Raw genomic sequence first — 23,526 nt, forward strand, 5'->3', positions numbered from 1 at the left:
CAAGGGTTAAAGACAGCAACCCGGCATTGATAGCCTGGGGCAGTTGTAGTCAAGTGAGACCGCCAGAGCTTCCATTTCCCACCAGGAAGGCCTCAAATTGGTTGGAACTCCAGACCCAACCAATTCCTCTCCACCACCACCCTCCTCCATCTCGCAGAACGTGTCCTCACTCTTAATAATTTCTACTTTGGCTCTTCCCACTTCCTTCAAACAGAATGTATAACCATTGGCACTTGCATGGGCCCCAGCTATGCCTGCCTTTTTGTCAGCTGTGTGAAACAATCTATGTTCCAAACTGACACTGGTGTCCATCCCCCACTTTTCTTATGCTACATTGACGACTGCATTGGTGCTGCTTCCTGTACTCACGCAGAACTTGCCAAATTCATCCGTTTTGCCTCCAACTTCCATCCTGTCTCAAATTTACCTGGTCCATTTCTAACACTTCCCTCCCCGTTCTCCATGTCTCCGTCTCTGGAGACAGCTTATCTACTGATGTCTGTTATAAACCCACTCACTCTCACAGCTACCTGGACTATACCTCTTCCCATTCTGTTACTTGTAAAAACGCCATCCCCTTCTCTCAATTCATCCATCTCCGCCACATCTGCTCTCAGGATAAGGCTTTTCATTCTAGAACAAAGGAGATGTCCTCCTTTTTCAAAGAGTGGGGCTTCCCTTCATCCACCATCAACGCTGCCCTCAACCACATCTCTTCCAGTTCACGCATGTCTGCTTTAACCTGATTCTCCTGCCACCCTACCAGGGATAGGGTTCCTCTTGTCCACACCTACCACTCCACCATCCTCTGTGTCCAACACATAATTCTCCGGAACTTCGGCCATCTCCCACCACCAAACACATCTTTCCTCCCTCCCCCCCCCCCAACTTTCTGCTTTCCGCAGGGATCGCTCCCTACACGACTCTCTTGTCCATTCGTCCCTTCCCACTGGACTCCCTCCTGGCACTTACCCTTGCAAGTGGAACAACTGCTACACCTGCTCCTACACCTCTCTCGCTACCATTCAGGGCCCCAAACAGTCCTTCCAGGTGAGGTGACACTTCACCTGTGTATCCATTAGGGTCATGTACTGTGTCTGGTGCTTTCAGTGTGGTCTCCTGTATGTTGGTATGACCCGACAGATTGAGAGACCGCTTCACCGAGCACCTACCCTCCGACCACCAGAAGAAGCAGGATCTCCCAGTGCCCACCCATTTTAATTCCACTTCCCATTCCTATTATGATGTGTCATCTACTGTCGAGATGAGGCCCCACTCAGGTTGGAGGAACAACACCTTATATTCAGTCTGGGTAGCCTCCAACCTGATGACATGAGCATCGATTTTTTTGAAATTCTGGTAATGGCCAACCCCCTCACTATTCCCCATCCCCTTTTCCCCCTCTCACCTAATCTCCTTGCCTGTCTGCCCATCGCCTCCCTCTGGTGCTCCTCCCCCTCATTTCTTTCTTCCCTGGCCTTCTGTGTTCTCCTGTTAGACTTGCCCTTTCTCCAGCCCAGTATCCCTTTCACCAATTGACTTCCCAGCTCTTTACTTCATCCCTCCACCTCCAGGTTTCACCTATCTGTTTCTATCTCCTCTCCCTCACCTTTAGTCTTGACCCGAAACATCAACTGTACTTTTTCCCCATAGATTCTGCCTGGCCTGCTGAGTTCCTCCAGTATTTTGTGTGTGCTGCCCTGCTTACTGCAGACAATATAGTGAGCATAACTGTGGCAGTGTTTAATCAACCTAGAGAATGGGGCCTCTGAAGTGACGCCTTTTCCAGAAAGGTCTTTGAGGGACAGTGCTTCCCTGTACACAGTAGGGACTGCCAGAGACAAACGAGATTGGAATAACAGAAGATTGTGTGACAGTGTGATAACAGACTTTGTGCACATGTAAAATAAAGTCTGATTGAGTTGTAAATGTGCACACGTTGTGGGTTCAGTTACTTTATTATTGGCAGCAACATTTTAAATGCATGCTATCTTTGCTTCTCATAAACTTAAAAACCCCTATCAGATCTCCCCTCAGCTATATAATTGCTATATGTTTACAGCATCAAATTGGAAGTTTGTTACTGATGATCTGGGTAATGTTAGTAATAATTATTAGTAGCTGCCAAGAGGCTAGTACTGTATAATGTTCAGATACTATATAATTTCCATAGGCCAGGGATGGTATGTTGAAAATATACCATGTGTTATATTCATATTAAGCAAATTAATTTATTTCTGTTACAGGATTCTGAAAAATATGTAGAGCAGTTGCTTACATTGTTTAATCGATTTAGTAAGTTAGTAAAAGAGGCATTTCAAGATGATCCTCGCTTTCTTACAGCTAGAGATAAAGTAAGTTTTCTTTTGCTAATCAATTAAACTTTTTCAAATTATAAAGTTTTGAAGCTTTGATTTTATTATTTTTTCTATGGTAATTTTTAATTCTGAAGTTTACTACAAGGTACCTAATAAATGTAAATCTCTCCTGTTTATGCAATCTATTGTTTTAATCTAATTAAATTGATTAAATTAAACATTGAAGTTGGTATCTGCTTTCTTAAAATTGTGTTTTCATTCATCAGGGTACAATTTATTGATTTGCTTCATGAGAAACACTGTGAACATGACTGGAATGCATTTAGTTACCAATTATTTGTTTCTGATTGTAAAATTTAACTTCTGAACAGGCATATAAAGCAGTTGTGAATGATGCCACCATATTTAAACTTGAACTGCCGTTGAAACAAAAAGGGTAAGAATGTTTAAAAGTTCTACTATTGAATTGTTTTACAAGTAATGAAGATGGCTGGATTTGCCTTTTGTGTAATGGAAAGTACAGAATTGATTCCACAAGTAATCAGAAGATTTCAATGTGAAATTAAGCAGCGGATAAAATGCAGAAGGGATAAAGATGGGTGGGAGTAATTGATCTTGATTGTCCAGAAATTGTTGGTAGTTCATTCCCAGGTCATGTAACATACCAACATTGTGAGCAATCCAGTTTATCCTCAGAAGTTGACCAGTGCTTGCAAAATGAGTCCTTGCTGTGGAGTGGAATTTAATCTGGGGACCAAAAATGTTTTTTTAGGTCTTTGAGGAAATTGCATTTATTAGAAATGGTGTTAAAGGCAAGTGAGATGGTAGTGGTAGAACTGACTTTTGTCATACTAGTGGAATTTGAGGTTTTGTACTTAGATGATGTTGGGAGGGGAGGAATGATAAACTATCGTTGTTCTAGAGGCAATGAAGAGTGAGTGTGAAGGAAATCCCTTGCCTGTTACCAGTTGAAAGGGGGAATTCAAAGTTCAAGGTACATTTATTATCAAAGTATGTACACTACAATATATACAACCTTGAGATTCGTCTCCTTACAGGTAGCCACAAAACAAAGAAATCCAATAGAACCCATTAAAAACAGAAGCCCATCAAACACCCAATGTGAAAAAAAAACAAATCTTGCAAACAATAATAGTAAGTAAATAACATTCAGAACTGAAGTTCATGAAAATAGTCCACAGCCACAAAGTCAGTCATCACTACAGCTGATTCAGGGGCCTGTTAGTTTCAAGCCACAGCCTCAGTTCAGCACAGAGACCAGTAAACCTTGTGGAGCAACAAGCTGAATGCAGCTGTCCTGCACCTTCAAGACCTCAGTTCACACCGCAAAAATGCCTGGTGGAACAGGCAGTTCAACAGCTCAACTCTGAAAGGAAAGATACAGGCTATTGATTACAGTAATCGTATCCAAGGAAAACGTGTGATTAATACAGTATTTTTTTTGTTTTGTTTGCCACCCGGAAGTCATCACTGTGCTTTACCAGCATCATCTTAAACTGAAAGTCCTCCTTAAGCCAGTATTCTGCACCACTCTGGTGACAGAGGGCTGCCCCATCGCTTTTCCAGATTCTGCCTTTAGAACATGATGAATCTGGATTTAGTTTTATTTTATATTTAGGGATACAACATAGAAACAACCTCTTCTGCCCCAACAAGCCCATGCCTTCCAATAACACCCATGTGACCAATTAACCTACTAACCCATACCGCATAGGTCACCAATTAACCTACTAACCCATACCTCAGAGGTCACAGGGAGAACGTACAAGCTTTTAAGACAACACCTGAATTGACCCCAGGTTGCTGGCACCCTAATAGCATTGCACTAACTTCTATGCTGCCTTGCCACTCTATATGCTGTGCTGCTAAGTTAACAAATTTTACATCACCTGCCAGTGATAATAAGTCTGATTCTATACTGAACACACTTAGATTATTGAAGTCCACTGTGCTAGCTCACATTGTTATTGGCACTTTTCACTAGCACTTTCAAAGCCTCTGGAACAAAATGCAGAATTCATCCATTCTTCTTTACAACTCTCATACCATTTTTTACCTGCTATTCTTTGAGGCCTTCACACATTTTTTTTTGAAACAATGCTTTTTGTCCATCTGTTAAACATAGTACAGCATAACAAGCTCTTCTGCCCTCCATGCCTGCTGACCATGATGCCAGTCAAAACTAATCCCATCTGCTTGTATGTGGGATATCTGTCTATTCCCTGCCTGCTCATGAATGTCTAGATGAATCTTTTATCGTATCCACTTCTACCACCTCCACTGGCAATGTTCTAGGCATCTCCTACTACTTTGTAAAGACAGTTATGGATAAGGATTAGACTGGTCCTCAAGTGAAATCGAGAGAGGCTAACCATAATATTAGCAAGCGAGAACTGGGGAAAGTAGATTGGGAGAGACTCTATGGGAATATATTCACATCTGATGTGGGATTAATTTAAAGACCAGCTAGTTAGTGTTTAGAACCAACTCATTCTTGAGAAGAGGAGAGAAAAGGATAGTAAGTTTCATGAATGTTGGATGACAAGAAACGTGGATGAGAAGATTATCAAAAAGAAAAATGGATATGCAAGATTCTGGAAGCTGAAATGAGATAGAGACTTGAATACAGTACTGTGGAAAGTCTTAGGCACATATATATAGTTAGGGTGCCTAAGACTTTTGCACGGTACAGTAATAATTTTATGTATTGCACTGTACTGCTGCTTCAAAAAAAAAACAAATTTCATGAGACATCAGAGTGATGATAAACCTGATTCTGATATAGATCTCTTGTACTAGACTGACAGTGTAAAGGGGGCAGGGAGAAGGGAATTATGGTTGGGAAAAGAGGAAGGGAGAGGGGAGGGAGTGGGAAACACCAGAGAGGCATTCTGTAATGATCAATAAACCAATTGTTTGAAATCAAATGAGCGTGCCTGGTGTCTCAGGGCTGCAGGTGTCTGCACCCACACCACGCCATCAGCCTGGCACTCCTCTGTCACCTGCCCTATATCCCTCCCGTGGTGCTCCAGCTCACCATTTTCAACATCCTTTGCTCCGGCCAGATTTACAAACTCATTCTCTGTTCCACGTTGACACATACAGTCCATTATACAGAAAGCAGATGGGATTTTTTTTTAAATGGTTTCTTAGTTGGTACAGGCATGGTGGGCTGGGTGGCCTGTTCTTCTGCTATATTGTTCTATATTGCGTTTTACTCCTCCTAATTTCTTGTTTTTTTCCCCTGCTTTTATATCCCTCAAGGGCCTTGTCTGATTTCAGTTTCCTAAATCTTTCTTTTGCTTTCTTTTTCTTTTTTTGCCTGAAATATCTCTTGTCATCATCGCTCCCTAAAAGTGGCTACACAAGTTGATAGGTTTGTGAAGAAGGTGTATGGCATGCTTGCCTTTGTTAGTTGAAAGATTGAGTTCAAAAGTCAGGAGGTTATGTAGGAGCTTTATAAAACTCTAGTTAGGCCACATCTGGAGTACTATATACAGTTCTGGTTGCCCAATTATAGGAAGAATATCTCTGCTTTGGAGAGAGTGCAGAAGGGGTTTACCAGAATGCCGTGGGGCTTCCAGGGCATATGCGATAATGAGAAGATGGACAAACTTGGGTTGTTTTCCCTGGAGTAGTGAAGACTGAGGGGAGATCTGATGGAGGTTTATAAGATTATGAGAGGCATAGATAGAAAGACGGTATCTTTTTCAGAGTTGAGATGTCTGACACCAGAGGGCAAAGGTGAAATGGGGTAATTTTAAAGAAGATGTGAGGAGCATGTCTTTAAAAAAAATTGGTGGGTGCCTGGAATGTGCTGCCTGGGGTGTGGCAGAGGCAGATACATTAGGGACTTCTAAGTGATGTTTAGATAGGCGTATACATGTGTGGAAAGTGGAGGGATAGCGACACTGTGTAGGCAGAAGAGATTAGCTTTGTTAGCCATTTAATTACTAATTTTTTTAATACGTTATTTTGCTTGTAAACTTTTGCAGTACTGTGGTCACTCTTACATCAGCCTTAGAATTTTAGGAATTATTTCCTTGATGGATCCAATCTTTTGTTCCATGTAAATTAATTCTCAAATCAATTTTCCCATTAAAGTTTGAGTCTTACTATACCAGCATAGTTTGGAAAACGTCCTTGTTTGCTTTTGCATGATTTATGTATTTTTCAAGTTTTTATTCCTTTAATTTGTATCTAAGTTGTTTTGAAACTTTGAACGTTAAGCAACTTATTATTTGTGGATATTTTGAGTAAATCTTTCACTGGTCACTTGCACTCTGGATCATCCTGTGTGTTAGATAACATTGGGAGAAACAAGCCCAGTGGAAGTGGTTGCCTGTGCTAGTAGAATGGCTTTAACAGCTGTTAAAACTCTACTCCCAGGCTCCCTGGCTGTCATTATTATGATTATTAATACCTTTGAGATTATTGAACTCTTATGAAAATCATATAGGACTAATTTACAGAAAATTTTGAAAACAAAATGAAAACTTTTTAAGAGAGAGTGCATCTTTAAAATAAATTTGAATCAAAAAATGCTTTACTTACCTGTTACCCAGCAGCAGTATTTTCCCCTTGTATTTCAATGGTCCTGCTGTACTTATACCAGGTTAACTTTATAGGTTCGTCAGGCAGATTTTCTAATCTGAGCTTTCAGCCCAGGTATGCATGCAGCCCAGGTATTCTCTGGCTGACACTTTGCTAGTGAAAGGGTATGCTGTAGCCTCTACTCAGGAGTAACTCAGTTATAGGCTTGTTTTTTTTTTTGACAAATCCTTGTGCATCTCAGTGGATTAGACTCACTGATAAAGAATTTAATAGACAGTGAAAGCTGATCAATATCAAAGTTTGAATAAAAATTGTTGATTGATTTTTCATTTTAACATGCTGACATTTAGCAAAGTACTACATTGCAGGCCAGTGATACATATGATGTGTTATATTCCAAGCATGCTTTAAAATCTCTCGATAATAATCTACTGTTTTAGGCTAAAAGCACTTTGCTCATGATTTCTGTAAATTATGTGGAAAATTGCAAATTCTGAGGAAAAGATGATCACCAGAACATGATTCTTTGTAGGCTGTTCTTATGGTTGGCTTAATTTAAAGAAATAGAAGCTTGGCTAAAATAATCACAGGACTTCATCTGATATGAATGAAAAATTAAATCCTTGATATGTCTTGTGAAATAGAAAAGATATTCTAAAACTATGTCTTTAAAATGTTGTACTTTTCCTTGAATTTAGAGTTGGGTTGAAAACTCAACCTGAATCAAAGTGCCCAGAACTACTAGCAAATTACTGTGATATGTTACTAAGAAAAACACCCCTTAGTAAGAAGCTTACTTCAGAAGAAATTGAAGCAAAATTAAAAGAAGTGGTATGTATATGTCTGACACAATACAAATTTGCCACTTTTTTGTAGATGCAGATTACACTCAATGATCACAGATTATACTCTGTCCCCTTGCACTCTGCTGCCCCCAAATGCAAACCAGCTAATTTTTCTGATATAATTTTTCTTATAGCTGCCAACTATCCAGAAGACAATTCAAAACTGTTTTTGTAAGAATGATGTACATACAAGTTCAGGCTCTTAAATCAGAGGGGATAACTTCACTCATACCAACACCAGCCTGATTCCACAACCTATGGACTCACTTTTAAGGACTTACAAGTTATGTTTTTTATTTATTGCTTATGTATTATTATGTTTTTTGTATTTGCACAGTTTGTTGTCTTTTGCACATTGGTTGTTTGTCAGTCTGTCATGCAGTTTTTCATTGATTTTATTCTGTTTCTTTGTATTTCCAATGAATGCCCATAAGAGAATGAATCTGGGGTAGTGTATATATATGTACTTAAATAATAAATTTCCTTTGACTCTCTATATTAGTTTCATATTCCACAGCAGGACAAACCAAAACACTGAAACAGTTTTTTTTTGTATTCCTTTTATTTGTTTTGAAATTGTTAGTAAGGATTAGAAATGTGTTACCCAGGTTTGAACAACTAGATATATTCACAGCTGGTGCAAAGCACTTTTTTGAATGAGTGAAAAGCAAATACAGGCAAGTTCCATGTTACGAAAGGTTACCATTCTGAGAAAGCTGTCCTTGTTTGAACCTTTGTAGAGATTTTCCATAATATTTAACCCTATTTCCCTTTTTAGTCCTATGTTATAAGACAATAAGGAGCAGAATTAGGGCACTTAGCCCATTGAGTTTGTTCCACTATTTGATCATGGTTGATTTATTTTCCCTCTCAACCCCATTCTCCTGCCTTCTCCCCATAACCTTTGACACCCTTACTAATCAAGAGCCTATTAATTAGCATTAAATATACCCAATGTCTTTGTCTCCACGGCCTTCCATGACAGTAAACTAAACAGATTCACCACCCTCTGGCTAAAGAAATTCCTCCTCATCTCTGTTCTAAAGGGACCTGCTTCTATTTTGACGCCGTGCCCTCTGGAACTTGATTCACCAACTATTGGAAATATTTTCTCCATGTCTACGCTATCTATGCCTTTCAATAATCAATAGGTTTCAATGAGATCCCTTCCTCATTCTTCTAAGCTGCAGAGAGTATGGGCACAAAGCCATTAAACATTCTTCACATGTTAATCCTTTCATTCTCAGGATCATTCTCAAACTTCTTCTGGTCCCTCTCCAGTGCGAGCACATCTGTTCTTAGATATGGGGCCCAAATCGTTCTCAACATTATAATTACAGTCTGACCAATGCCTGAAAAGCCTCAGTATTACATCCTTGATTTGTATTCCAATCCTCTTGAAATTAATGCTAACATTGTATTTGTCTTCCTTACTACCAACTCTAACTGCAAGTTAATCTTTCAGGAATCCTCCACTAGGACTCCGTTTGTACTTTCTTGTAATTCAAAGTCCTTTTGCACCTCCATTAGTGAATTTGTTCCCTGCTTATAAAATATTCTGTGCCTTTATTTGTTCACCAAAGTGCATGACCATACACTTCCTTGCACTGTATACCTTCTGCCAATTCTTTGCTCATTCTCTTAATCTCTCCAAGTCCTTCTGTAGATTCCCTGCTTCCTCAACACTCCCTCCTCCTCCACGTATCTTTGTATCATCCACAAACCTGGCCACAAAGATTCCATTATTTGGGTCATTAACATAAAACGTGAAAAGTAGTGGACCCAATGCTAACCATAAGTCACCCAGAATAGTTCCCCTTCAATCTCACTCTGTGCCTTCTGCCAGTCAGATGAGCTACTGTCCATGAGCGTGTTGTGCACGTAACACCATGGGCTCTTGTTTAGTAGCCTCGTGTGTGGCACCATGTCAAAGGCTTCAGAAAATCCAATGAAACACCACTCACTTACTCTCCTTTATCTATCCTTCCTATTATTTTCTCAAAGAATTCGAACATATTAGTAAGGCCAAGTTTTGCCTTAAGGAAACCATGCTAATATGGCCTATTATTGTGTGCCCCAGATTCTCTGGTCATCTTTAAAAGATTTCAAATATTACACTCCTATTTGAGGACACACTGTCTCTGCAACTCAAAAAGAACAAACATGAAGACATAGAACTGCAGCCCCCTTGCTGTACCATCAATATTTAGTGATAAATAAGATCATTTAATGGGCTTTGGATCAATATTTCAAAGAGAAGCATTGCAGGCATGTTTAAGATATTATACCCAGCTTCTACATTATAGTAGAAGCGTGCACTTGTGAAGATTAATGAATTAAAATTTAGTTAGCTAGTATAGCTTCTGCACATGTTGTTAAAGCTAATTCCTTTGCACTTAAAGGAGGCTGAAAGTTGTTGCATTTCTGTTTGTATATATTTTGCCAGCAACATAATAATTGAGGGGAAAAATCTGAACTCATTTAAAACTATAAGCCAGTGGTGTTCTGCAAGGATCAGTGCTGGCACATATTACTTGTAATATATAGGAATGATCTGGATGAAATTGTAGGTGGTCTGATTAGTAAGCTTGCAGACAGCACAAAGATTGGTGAAATTGTAGATAGTGAGGAAGGTCATCACAGGATGCAGCAAGACAGATCTATTGCAAATTTGGGCCGAAAGTTCAAAGCAAATTTATTATCAAAATGCATATGTCACCTGAGATTCATTTTCTTGTGGGCATACTCAGTAAATCCAAGAACCATAATAGAATCAATGAAAGACCGCATTCAACAGAGTGGTCAAATAACCAATGTGCAAAAAGACAGCAGACTGCAAATACAAAACCAAAAAATAAGTAATAATAAATTATCAATAAATATTGAGAACATGAGATGAAGAGTGCTTGAATGTGAATCCATAGGTTGGGGTAACAGTTCAGTGATGGGGCAAGTGAAGTTGAGTGGTGTTATCTCCATTGGTTCAAGAGCTTGATGGTCGAGGAATAATAACTGTTCATAAGCCTGGTAGAGAGAGTCCTGAGGCTCCTGTATCATCCTCCTGATGAGGGAAGAGAGCATGACCTGGGTGGTAGTCCCTGATGATGAATATTGCTTTCCTGCGATAGTGCTCCGTGTAGGAGTGCTCAGTGGTATGGAGGGCCTTAACCGTGATGGACTGGGCCCTATCCACTACTTTTTGTAGGGATTTCCTTTCAAATGCATTGGAGTTTCCATACCAGGCTGTGATGCAACCAGTCAACATACTCCCCACCACACATCCATAGAAGTTTGTTGAAGTTTTAGATACTATGCTGAATCTTCACAAACATCTAAGGATATAGAAGTGCTGCAGTGTTTGCTTCTTAATTGCACTTGTGTGCTGGGACCAAAACAGGTTCTCTGAAATGACAATACTGAAGAATTTAAAGTTGCTGACCCTCTCCACTTCTGTTCCCCGGATGAAGATTGGCTCATGGACCTTCAGTTTCCTCTTCCTGGAGTTAATAGTCAGCTCCTTGGTCTTGTTGGCATTGAGTGAGAGGTTGTTGCTGTGGCACCACTCAGCCAGATCTTCGGTCTCCCTCCTTTGTGTTGATTCGTCACCACCTTTGATTTGGCCAATGACAGCAGTGTCGTTAGCAAACTTAGATATGGCATTGGAGTTGTGCTTAGCCATGCAGTCATAAGTGTAAAGTGAATAGAGCGGGGGTCCAAGCACACATGCTGTGGTGCACCTGTGCTGATGGAGACTGTGGAGGAGACGTAGCAAATCTGAGCTGACTGGGATCTGCAAGTGAGGAAGTTGAGGATCTAATTGCAGCAGGAGGTATTGAGGCCAAGGTCTTTGAGCTTATTGACTAATTTTGAGGATGATAGTATTAAATGCCAAGTTGTAGTCAATAAAGAGCATCCTGATGTATGCATCTTTGCTATCCAGATGTTCCAGGATGAGTGAAGAGCCAATGAAATGGCATTTGCTATGGACTTATTGTGCAGGTAGGCAAATTGAGCGGATCCAAGCTGCTCCTCAGGCAGGAGTTGATATGTTTCATCACCAGCTTCTCAAAACACTTCACCACACTGGATGATAGTCACTGATGTTGTTTTTGTGCACTGGTATAATTGAAGCCTGTTTGAAGCAGGTCTCTGTCCCAGACTGCAGAAGTGAGAGGTTAAAGATAGCGATGAACACTACAGCAGGTTGATGACCACAGATCTTTAGTACTTGGCCAGGTGTCTCATCTGGGCCAGATGCTTTCCTTGGGTTCACCCTCCTGAAGGATGCTGTCATATTGGCCTCAGACTGAAATCACAGGGTCATTGGGGGCTGTGGGAGGTTGTGATGGTTCCTCCATGTTTTGACGGTCAAAGCAAGCATAGAAAGCATTGAACTCATCTGGGAGTGAAGCCCTATTGTCGCCTATGTCAGTTGATTTTACTTTGTAAGAGGCAAAACATGCAAACCTTGCCACAGCTGTCGAGTAGTCTTCATTGCTTCAAGTTTAGCCTGTAATTGTCTCTTTGCCCATGAGATGGTTTTCCGGAGATCGTACCTGGACCTTACTCGGTCGCCATGTGATCTGGCCTCAGCAGATCTCGTGGTTCATCCAGGGCTAGACTCTGAATGATTAGTGGAGACACACTTATCACAGACTGTATTTTTTAAAAAAACGTTGTAGACAACTGTGGTGTATTCATTCAGATGAGTCCTTGATTACGACCCAGTCCTCTGACTTGAAGCAATCTTGTAGCTGCTCCTCTTCCTCCCACGACCACTTCTATGTTGTCCTTTTCTCTGGAGCTTTGCTCTTTAGCCTTTACCTGTATGCAGGTATTTGAAGGATAGCCAAGTGATCAGATTTCCTGAAATGCAGTCTGGGCATGGAAGGGTAGGCGTTCCTTATCGTAGTACTGCAGTGGTTTACTGTGTTGGGACCCCCTGGTAATACAGGTTGTATGATGATGGTAGAGATTTCTTCAGACAAGCCTGATTGAAGTCTCCAAGTGTGATTTGAAATGCATCGGGGTGGATTGTTTCTTATGATGGTAACATGCAATATCTTAAGTGCCTGATTAGTTGACTGATCGAGTAATGAAATGGTTAATGATTTTTTTTTAAAAAGCAGATAGAGTTTAATCAGGACAAATTGTGTGGTGTTGCCTTTTGGGAAGGAAGATGTACAGAAAATGGCAGGACCTTTGAGCACAATGATGGAAAGTGGCAACACAAGTGGATGTTGTATACTTTCATAATTCAGCGCATAAAAGTATAAAAGTTGGGGCTTCATGATGCAGTCATAGAACACTTTAATTAGGCCGCAGTTGGAGTACGCTCTGCAATTCTGCCCCCTGTCCCCCAAACAGTAAAGAGGTAGAAGCTTCAGAGAGGGTGCTGGAGTGATTCACAGTAAACTGGCGTACGCTCTGCAATTCTGCCCCCTGCCCCCCAAACAGTAAAGAGGTAGAAGCTTCGGAGAGGGTGCTGAAGTGATTCACCAGGATGTTTATTTATCGATACAGCACAGAGTAGGCCCTTCTGACCCGACAAACCCAGTTAACCCTAATTTAATCACGGGACAATTTACAATGACCAGTTAACCAACCCAGCACCCAGGTAAAGTCCATGCATTTCACAGGGAGGACTTAAAGAGACTCCTTACAGAAAGGCACCAGAATTGAACTCCGAATACTGTTCGCCAACTGCTGTAAGCTGTAATACTGTTGTGCTAACTGCTACGCCGCCGTGGTGCTGTTGGCTGATTGGAGAGTTATAGGGAGAAGATGGACACATTTAGATTGTTTTCCTTGCAGCATTGTAGACTGAAGGGCAACTTGTTATAAATATATGTGAGGTAGATGGAATTTTCTTCAGGGTGGTACTATCAAATACTAGAGGGCAGCTGGAAGTGGGGAGAAAAGTTTGCAAGAGAAATGCAAGGCAAGTGTTATTTTACATAGTGGTAGGTACCTGGAAGCTTTTGTCAGGGAGGTGGTAGAAGCAGCTACCTTAGCAATATTTACAAGATATTTGGACAGACGTGTGAACAGGCAGTGAAAAGAGGGATAAATGCCATATGCAGAGAGGTGGGATCAGTTAGACTGGTCAACAGAGACATGGTTGATTGAATGGCCCATCTCTGTGTTGTGCTGATCTATCTTCTAATGATTTAAATAACTCCTAATTGTATCTGTTATAGTTGATGCTGAGTTTCAGAATTGAAGTAGTTCTACCAAAAATATTGAATTCTCTTGATATGTTTTTTAACAGCTTCTTGTGCTGAAATATGTGCAAAACAAAGATGTCTTTATGCGATACCATAAAGCTCACCTAACAAGGCGTTTGATCCTGGATATTTCAGCAGACAGCGAAATAGAAGAAAATATGGTAGAATGGCTTAGAGTAAGTAAATACAATAGTGCCTTTCCACTGTTTTCAGGCACACATCTTTCCTTTTGATCCACTAAATTTGTTTATGAATGTGGTAAGCAAAAGAGGGTTTGGGCGATGATAGCTCTAATTTACAGTCGTTCACTTGGTTCATTGATAATAGAGACCTGCTGAAAGGCAGAAGGATTTCTCTGCCCTCTGTCCCAAAAATTGTAATGCTTCACTTGAGTGTTGAATTGAGAATTTAAGAAAACCATATTTTTCATTTGCCACAATTTGAACTTGAATCAAAAGGAAGTGTTTCCCTCTTTTTGTTTCCTCTCCATGTTTTTCTCCACATGCCATTAAATCATTATTTAATAAGGGAATTGGCCAACTAATGTGTGCCCTTACACTATTAGTTATGTTTAACTTCGGATGATTAAAGTGAGCCAGTTTTGTTTTATCCAGAACAATATATAGGCCCTACCAAATTGTAAAAGAAAATGTTCTGTGTGTTTTATTTACCACATCTTTTTAATATTTTGGCATATATAGCAGTGTCATTGTTGATCCTAATGACTCAATATATCTAGATTAATTTAGAATTATATTTGGTATACTAATGTGGCGAGGTGGCTGTAGTTCAAGCTCCACAGCAGTGATTGCAGAATATAATGTAAGCTGGCACTTTGTGTGGACTGTGCGAGGCAGCTGTTGGTCTTTCTAACAAAATACTAAACAGGCCTATTTTAATTTAATGGACATAAAAGATCCCAACTGCTATTTGAAGAAAAGCAGGGAGTTTTGGCAATGTCTTGGGTAACATTTATCCCTTAACCAACAGTGTGTTTTTTGGGGTGTGAAAGGTGATTTGTAAATACAGATATTTAAGAAAATGTATAATTAAAAATGTCAAAGTGGGTTAATTCTCAGATTGCTGCAGAATATCTACAGTATATACACTTCCTTAACCTGTTGACATGGACTTATATAACTATTGGTATAGGATTATTGGGCATAGTAAATTGTCAACTTCATCAACCCTGTGGATGTCTAGATTATCTAAATGAAGCATTATGAATGTGAACAGAATTTCATTTAATTACATCCATACACTTCAAGGAAATGTATCAAGACTAGGTCACAGAATCATAGAAATTATAAGGATCAATTAATTTGGATTTGAAGTTTTATTCTCTTGTGTATTAATCTCTGATGAGGCTTGTTATACTCATTATGTGACATAATTTAAGTCTGTAAATCTATTCCTAAATGTGCCTAATTTCTACGTGTGTGAAGTGTATATCAAAGTGAAATGTATTTGGGGGAAAAAAAATAACTGAACTATGGAATATTCCATGGCAAGATGTACCCAGTATTCAAAGTTCAGAGTAAAATGTGTTAGGGTACATTCAACTGACCACGTACAACCCCAATATTCTTTATCCTGTGGGTGTACTTAGCAAATCTATAGAACAGTAACTGTAAACTGTGCAAATGAAAATATAAATAAATGGCAATAAATAACTAGAGCATGAAATAACAAAATAGAGTCCTTGGAGTGAGACCATTGTCTGTGGGAACACCATAAATAGAATGAGTGTTGTTATCCCTTTTGTAAAAAGGAATATTATAATTTTCCATATAAATGACTATTAGTTACGTTTAGATGTGAGATCCAAGATGAAACTTAAGGATGCATATCATAAAGAACTAAAAGACTGAAAACATTTGTAACTGTAGTTTATAAATGTACAAAGTGATTCTGATTGGTGTGACCTGGATGCTGGTGCTGAAATGGTATTGTTCTGACATGTTTTAATGACTTAAGGTTTAAATATGAAGTAAATGAGTTATAGGAAGTAGCTGAGAAACCACGATAAATTAGATAGAATATTTGTGTAAAGCAGTGGTGCTTTTTGATTTGAGTGCAAAATATGTGTTTAGAAAATATGACTGGTTCATCAGAACATGTAGGTGACTCTGTGTTTTACCCAGTCTGGTAACAGAAATTTTCCTTTACGGAATTCCCAAATCTCCCCAAGAATTTGAGGTACAGAATTAAAATTTGTTTTCATGGAATTTGTGTGGTAGGAAATAAGTATAAAGTATGAAAGAAACAACAAATGTTGTCTTTTTTTAATTACACTAAATGCCACGTGGAAATAAGATTTTAGGTACATCATCACATCAATTCAGTTGGCAGTTACAGCAAAATTTGTCCTTGGCCATGCCCTCTCTTGTCCAAGAATATGTAATCTGACATCTTCGTGTAGTCCTGACCTCTTCGCCTGCAAGACGTTTTCTCTGAGGTGCTGCTTTGTGAGGTACCATTGTAGCTATGGTCACCTCCTTATAGTAGTCCTGCAGCCTTCCACCAAGTCACCATGTTCTTAACCTATTATCCCTGAATTCCTTTTATATTATCTTTCCCACATGAGCCCCAGCCCTTGTTCTCCCCTGGTATCTCCACTTTTTAAACCCTTTCCTAATCCACCAGCTTTGTGTATTTCACAAATTATTATTTCTCTTGAGACTTGTCTAACGGTGACATAGAGCATAGCAGACAGTAAGATATAGGAGCAGAATTAGTCCAATCGGCCCTTCCGAGTCTGGTCCACCATTCCATCATGGCTGATTTATTATCCTCAATCCCTTTCTCTTGCCTTCTCCTTTTAACCTTTGACACCCTTACTAATCAAGAAGCGATCAAGCTCAGCATGGCAGAACATGGAAAGGAACAGCACAGAAACAGGTCCCTTAGCCCACAATGTTGTGCCAAACCAAATAAATTAGTAATTAAATGGTCAACTGAACTAATCCCCTCTGCCTACACAATGTCAATATCCTTCCATTTTCCTCACATTCATGTGCCTATCCAAATGTCTCTGTGTCTATAATGTATCTGTCTCTACCACCATCCCAGGCAGTGCATTCAGAATATCCACCACTCCCTGTGTTTTTTAAAGAAGTTGTCCTGCACATCTCCTTTGAAATGAGCCACTCCTGCCCTCTGGTTTTGGACATTTCAACCCTGAGAAAAAGATACTATCTGTGTGCTCTCTCCATGCTCTCATAATCTGAGCAACCTCTATCAGATCTCCCCTCAGTCTCTGCTGCTCCAGAGAAAACAACCCAAGTTTGTCCAACATCTTTTTATAGCACAAGCCTTCTAATTCAGGCAACGTTCTGGTAAGCCTCTTTTGCACCTTACCCACAGCCTCGACATCCTTCCTGTAAGATTCACATACTTCTCCTTTTTCTTCTTGACAAAATTCATCACCTCTCTTGACATCCAAGGTTCTCACACCTTGCCATCCTTGTCCTTTCTTCTGACTGGAACATACCTGTCCTGTATTCTGTACACTTGGTCTTTAAACACCCTCCACATGTTGAATGTGGACCTGTGCAAAAGACCCAATTAACATTCCCTTGTTCCTGCCTGATGCTCTTATAATTTGCCCTACTCCAAATTAATACTCTCCCACAAGCTCCATATTTATAGCTACCTTAAAGTTTATATCTATAGCTACCTTAAAGTTTAAGGAGCTGTGTTCACTGTCCCCTAAACTGGAAAGGAACCAATATTCAGGCCAGGAAGTTTGCTACTAGGGAGGATTTAAACTAGTTTGGCAGAGGGATGTGAACCAGAGCACCTGGTCAAAAAATGGAAGGATAGAGAGGAAGGCAGATGTCAGGGCCAGTACAAAAAAAATAGGCAGGAGCAAAGTAATAGATATGATAGGATGGATAATTTGAAATGTTCGTAATTTAATGCTTGGAGTATTATAAGTGAAGGTGTTGAACAGAGCATGGCTCAGTATATGGAACTGTGATGTGGTTGAGAGAGGGACAGGAGTGGGTCCTTAATGTTCCAGAGTTTCAATGTTTTAGAAAACATAGGGAGGGAAAATGGGTGGGGTGTGTGGAAATTGCACTAGTAATCAGAGAGAATATCATAGCTGCCGTCTGAGGGGTCATAATGGAGGGCTCACCCACTGATGTCTACATGGCCATGAGTAATCAGTGTTGTGTGCTTGTGGTTGAGGGGGAAGTAGTTACCAAGACATCAAGAATTCCTTACTGTTTTTATACTGATGAATGTAAAAAGCCAGAATAGAATGAGGTTGTATTTCAATATTTTGTGCCAATTATGTACAATCTGACAATGCAGCATTTCTTTGGTATTGCATGGAATTGTTCTGTATTCATCTCTGCATTCTATATGCGGAGGAAACCTATTTTGTTTTGACCAAGATCAAGGTACAACCAACTGAGGAAAGTTGATAATCCTATACAGGTACTCAGAAGCTTCAGAGCAGCACAACAAATTCCAGTTGAAAAAAGGTATGAATTATTCTGAGAATTTAAAGTTCAAAATTTGATTTCAGATGATCAGAGTAGTTTGGATGTTTTCCTGAGAATCTACTTTCGTACAATTTCACAAATTACAGAGGTGCAAGAGAATGCAGATGTTGGAATCTTGAGCAACAAACAACCTACTTTAGCAATTCAATGTGTTCGGCAGCATCTGGGTGTGGGAGGGTGGCGACGGAAGGATTTTTCAGTGTTTCAGGTTGAAACCCTGCTAACTTGTATCAGGAATCCTGCTCAGCTCATTGAGTTCCTCCAGCAGAGGCCGAAACTCTTCACAGGTTTCAGCCTTTGTTAATGCTGAAGTGTTTTCTCTTTCAATGCTACCATATATCTTTGCAAAGTACACTTTTGCCCCATGTGAAATTCCAAATTTGGAACGTTACATATTTGCTTGCAGATTTTATTTTATTTAGGTGACCAATTTCTTTTGAGTAGCAAAATTTGTATTTATAGTTTAATCCTTAAATGTATATTTTTGTAAGATAGAAATTTGTGTTTTTGTGTGTTTATAGGAAGTAGGAATGCCTGCTGACTATGTGAACAAATTGGCCAGAATGTTTCAGGATATTAAAGTATCTGAAGACCTCAACCAAGTTTTCAAAGAAATGCACAAAAACAATAAGTTGGCCCTTCCAGGTATAACTTTCTTTGGGATGTATATTAACTTAAATTAAGAATGGAAAATGCAGAAAATTTAAATGTTAATTGAATGGTACTGATTAATTTTAAATAAAAATATGCTGAAATTCCATCGTTCAGTGTTAAAATACAAACAGATACAGAAGTAAAAAATTTATTTCAAATTTTCTTTTTGCACAAGACATCCAAATAATGTGCTTGTAATCCTTTACCTGATTTAGCTGACTCTGTGAATATCAAGATTTTAAATGCTGGTGCCTGGTCAAGAAGCTCAGAGAAAGTATTTGTTTCTCTTCCAACTGAACTTGAAGATCTTATCCCTGAAGTGGAGGAATTTTACAAAAAAAATCACAGTGGTAGAAAGTTGCATTGGCATCACCTCATGTCCAATGGAATTGTAAGTAGAGAATCCTTTTGATGTTAATTTATAATTGATTTATCATTGTTCACGTGTACTGAGCTTTGGATACCATCCATGCAGAGTATTTCATTACATTGGTACAGCAGTAGTACAAGGGAAGGGCACTAATAGAATGCAGAATACAGCATTACAGAGAAACTGCAGTGCTGGCAGGCAGTATGGTACAACACAGGGCAAGATAGATTGCGGTCAAGTCCATCCTACCATACAAAAAGTCTGTTCAGTAGTCTTTTATCAGTCTTGTTAGAAGCTGTCACCTTGAGTCTATTAGTATGTGCTTTCAGGCTTTTGTATCTTCTGCCTGATGGAGGACAGGAGAAGAGAGAATGTTTGTAATAGGTTTTTATTTTGCTATACTTAATGAGCTAGAATTACCACTTTGTGAAATTTTGGTTGAAGTCTAATTATTAAATCTGTCCTCGGAATGTCCTTATGAAATAGAATAATAGGTGGGGAGGGGAGGGAACGTCGACTCAGACCATGAGAGAGAGGTCTGTGTCGAGCATTTTCATGCCTTACAAGGTGCAGATTGGAAGTCTGTGTGGGGCGCCTGTCCTCGCACAGACACTAGAGCAATGTGTGGTTGAGTGCCTTGCTCAAAGACACAAACACGCTGCCACAGCTGAGGCTCGAACTAACGACCTTCAGATCACTAGACGAATGCCTTAACCACTTCGCCACGTGCCCAACATTAATAGGTGAGAAGTCTTTAAAATTCAGTACTGAAATAATTTGCAGTTTACAATTGGCCAGAGTCTGGGAAAAGGTCGCTTTCTGAAAAATATTTTGAAAATAGTGAAAGTTGGGTTGCATATTTAAGTGGTGGTGTCATTTTTTTGATGCATGAATGTCAATTAATGTTTGTCTCTTTTGCGTATTGATCTTATTTAAAAGCCAGAATTTCACATTACTATTGGTGACTCTTGGATGGGTGCATTTGAAGATCAAGTTCAGTGTGATGTGTCATTGCTCATAAGATTGAATCAACCGTCTGGATTATCAGGGAGAATAGCCATTTACATGAAGCATGGCAGGGCACCTGACACTGATGTATTGAATTGAACTGAATATGTCTTATATCCTTCACATACATGAGGGGTAAAAATGTTTATGTTACGTCTCCATCTAAATATGCCATGTGCAATCATAGTAATTTATAATAAATAGAACAGTCAATGTAATATAGAGAACACTCAAATCAGCGTAACTTCATCAGTCTGATGGCCTGGTGGAAGAAGCTGTCCCAGAGCCTGTTGGTCCTGGGTTTTATACTGTGGTACCGCTTCCCAGATGGTAGCAGCTGGAATAGATTATGGTTGGGATGACTTGGGTCCCCAATGATCCTACGGGCGATTTTTACACTCCTGTCCTTGTAAATATCCTGAATTATGGGAAGTTCACAACTACAGATGCGCTGGGCTGTCTGCACCATTCTCTGCAGAGTCCTGTGATTAAAGGAGGTACAATTCCCATACCAGGCAGTGATGCAGCCAGTCAGGATGCTCTCAGTTGTGCCCCTGTAGAAAAATCTTAGGATTTGGGGCCCATACCAAACTTCCTTAACCATCTTAGGTGAAAGAGGCGCTGTTGTGCCTTTTTCACCACACAGCTGGTGTGTACAGACCAAGTGAGGTCCTCAGTGATGTGGATGCCGAGGAACTTGAAGCTGTTTACCCTTTCAACCCCGGATCCATTGATGTCAATAGGGGTTAGCCCATCTCCATTCCTCCTGTAATCCACAACCATCTCCTTTGTTTTTGTGACATTGAGGGAGGGGTTGTTTTCTTGATACTCCTGTGTCAGGGAGATGACTTCTTCCCTGTAGGTCACCTCGTTATTGTTTGAGATTAGGCCAGTCAATGTAGTGTGGCAAATTTAATCAGATTAGAGCTAAACAATAATTGATACAATCAGCAGAGGGAAAGGACAATTGGTCATACGAAAAATAAAATCTGTTTGTCAGATGTCTATTGAGTTTTCAGTATATGACATTTAGTGAATTGCTTTTGTTGGTTTTATTTTTAGAACAGAAGCAGAGATAACTATAGAGAGTAAATAGTCCAGTTCACATTAAGCCAAGCATTCGTTTAGTATTTTAAGCATTTAAAACATTTGAAAGTCAACTAGAAATCAGACTGAGGTTCCTGTGCAGTTCTTGATCTTGCTCTACTTGAATTGTTGTTTGTAAGCTAATTAAATCTCATTTGACAAAAAAGTAATTTTTCTTTAATTCAGAAGTACATAAATTAAGATACTGAATAAGCTTCATTGCTGCAGAAGTAGTGCCTGTACTGCAATGGTTACCAGTATCATCGGTACCAACCAACTCACTCCATGTACTCTCTGCCCTTTTATGGCTCTGTTTTATTTCTCTCTGGGTCCACCTCTCTTTTTCTCTCCTTTGGCCCACTTCTATTTTTCTCACCCTCGACCCCTCACTCCACCTGCATATCACCCCCCCCCCCCAGAATCATACTTTAAGCTGATTCCCTTGTACTCCTGTGGCCTAACATGATTTATGTCATTAAAATGCTTCTGCAGTTTTGCCTGTTCATAACTTTGTTTTTAAGGTGATCCTGAAACTTACCTTTGGGTTTAATATATTTTTTTTAAAATTTAGAATCTATTTTGCTTTGTATTGGAAAAAAAACTTAAAATAATTAAATTTTCTTTTACTTCCTAAACAGATAACTTTCAAAAATGAGGTTGGTCAGTATGATTTAGAGGTAACCACCTTTCAATTGGCAGTTCTGTTTGCCTGGAACCAAAGACCAAGAGAAAAGATTAGTTTTGAAAATCTAAAATTAGCAACTGAACTACCAGATGCAGAACTTAGGAGGACGTTATGGGTATGTTATTTTTATTTTCAACAACCATACATCCTTTCACATTTGAGAAGTAAACTTGTATTGCCTGAAATAACAGTAACATTTATTTACTTAAAATATTCCTCACAATAATATAAACAAAGTTAGCACTGTACAACTGAAACCAATATGGATGACTAAAATTAACTTGCTTTGAGGAGTGTGTGGAAGGGAACTGATAACAGATGGGGAATTTCAAATACTGGAATGTAAGCAATACAACAATAGTGATGACAATATATGTACTTTGATAATAAATTTATTTTGAACTTTGAAAAATTGCTTAGGATGCTTTTCTACTGCCTTTCACTTATGAGGAGAGACTGGTGGCTGTTTTTGTTTTCTTTGGAGCAGTGGAGGCTGCGGGTGTTCTGATACAGGTTGTTTTGTAGCTTTAGAAAACTTTGATTCGGTTCTTCTTAGAATATTATGTGTTTGCCCCATTACAGGAAAGATGTGGAGGCTTTGGAAAGGGTGCAGAAAAGGTTTACCAAGGTGCTGTCTGGATTACAGTGTATAAACTATACGGAGAGGTTGGACACACTTGGGTTGTTTTCTCTGGAGCACTGGAGGCTGAAGGGAAATTTTGATAGAAGCTTGTACGGATAAGAGGCATATATACATAGACAGTTCCCCAGGATAGAATTGTCAAATACTAGAGGACATGAATCTAAGGTGAGAGGGGAAAGAAGTTTAAAGTGTGGAAGGGTTTTCTATAGAATGATAGGTGCCAAGAAACAGCTGCTGGGAGGAATGATGGAACAGATATGATAATGATGTTTAAAGGGCTGTTGGTCACATAAATATGCAGAGAATTAAGGCTTTTCGATTATGTTCAGGCAGAAGAGATTTTGTTTAATTTGGCACCGACGTTGTGGGGACAAAGTCCTGTTCCTATTCTGCACTGTTCTGTGTTCTTTATGTACAAATGCACAAAATTTTGGAGGGCATTTCTAAAGTAGGTAGGAGGACATGTTTCACCATAACAGATGTGTTTAAAGCCACAGTATAGATTTAGTGTAAAAGATTCAGAAGGGATCTAAATAAGAATTTTTTAAATGCAGAGGATGACTGGAATCTTGAATTGCATTGTCTGAGTGGGTAGTGGAGA

At 39.4% G+C, this 23,526-nt stretch overlaps 1 protein-coding gene across 1 annotated transcript in view; it reads left to right on the forward strand.

The window, feature by feature from the left end:
- LOC134349582 (cullin-5) overlaps window positions 1-23,526 on the forward strand; it is an 82,024-nt gene that overhangs the window by 39,152 nt on the left and 19,346 nt on the right. The window contains exons 10-16 of the mRNA XM_063054127.1: window positions 2,247-2,354; window positions 2,690-2,754; window positions 7,592-7,724; window positions 14,010-14,141; window positions 19,001-19,124; window positions 19,349-19,524; window positions 22,236-22,397. Of these exons, the coding sequence (XP_062910197.1) occupies window positions 2,247-2,354; window positions 2,690-2,754; window positions 7,592-7,724; window positions 14,010-14,141; window positions 19,001-19,124; window positions 19,349-19,524; window positions 22,236-22,397 (900 nt within the window). The remainder of the gene's footprint in view (window positions 1-2,246; window positions 2,355-2,689; window positions 2,755-7,591; window positions 7,725-14,009; window positions 14,142-19,000; window positions 19,125-19,348; window positions 19,525-22,235; window positions 22,398-23,526) is intronic.

The sequence above is a fragment of the Mobula hypostoma genome, chromosome 7, assembly GCF_963921235.1.
Source record: "Mobula hypostoma chromosome 7, sMobHyp1.1, whole genome shotgun sequence".
In the NCBI taxonomy this organism is placed as follows: domain Eukaryota; kingdom Metazoa; phylum Chordata; class Chondrichthyes; order Myliobatiformes; family Myliobatidae; genus Mobula; species Mobula hypostoma.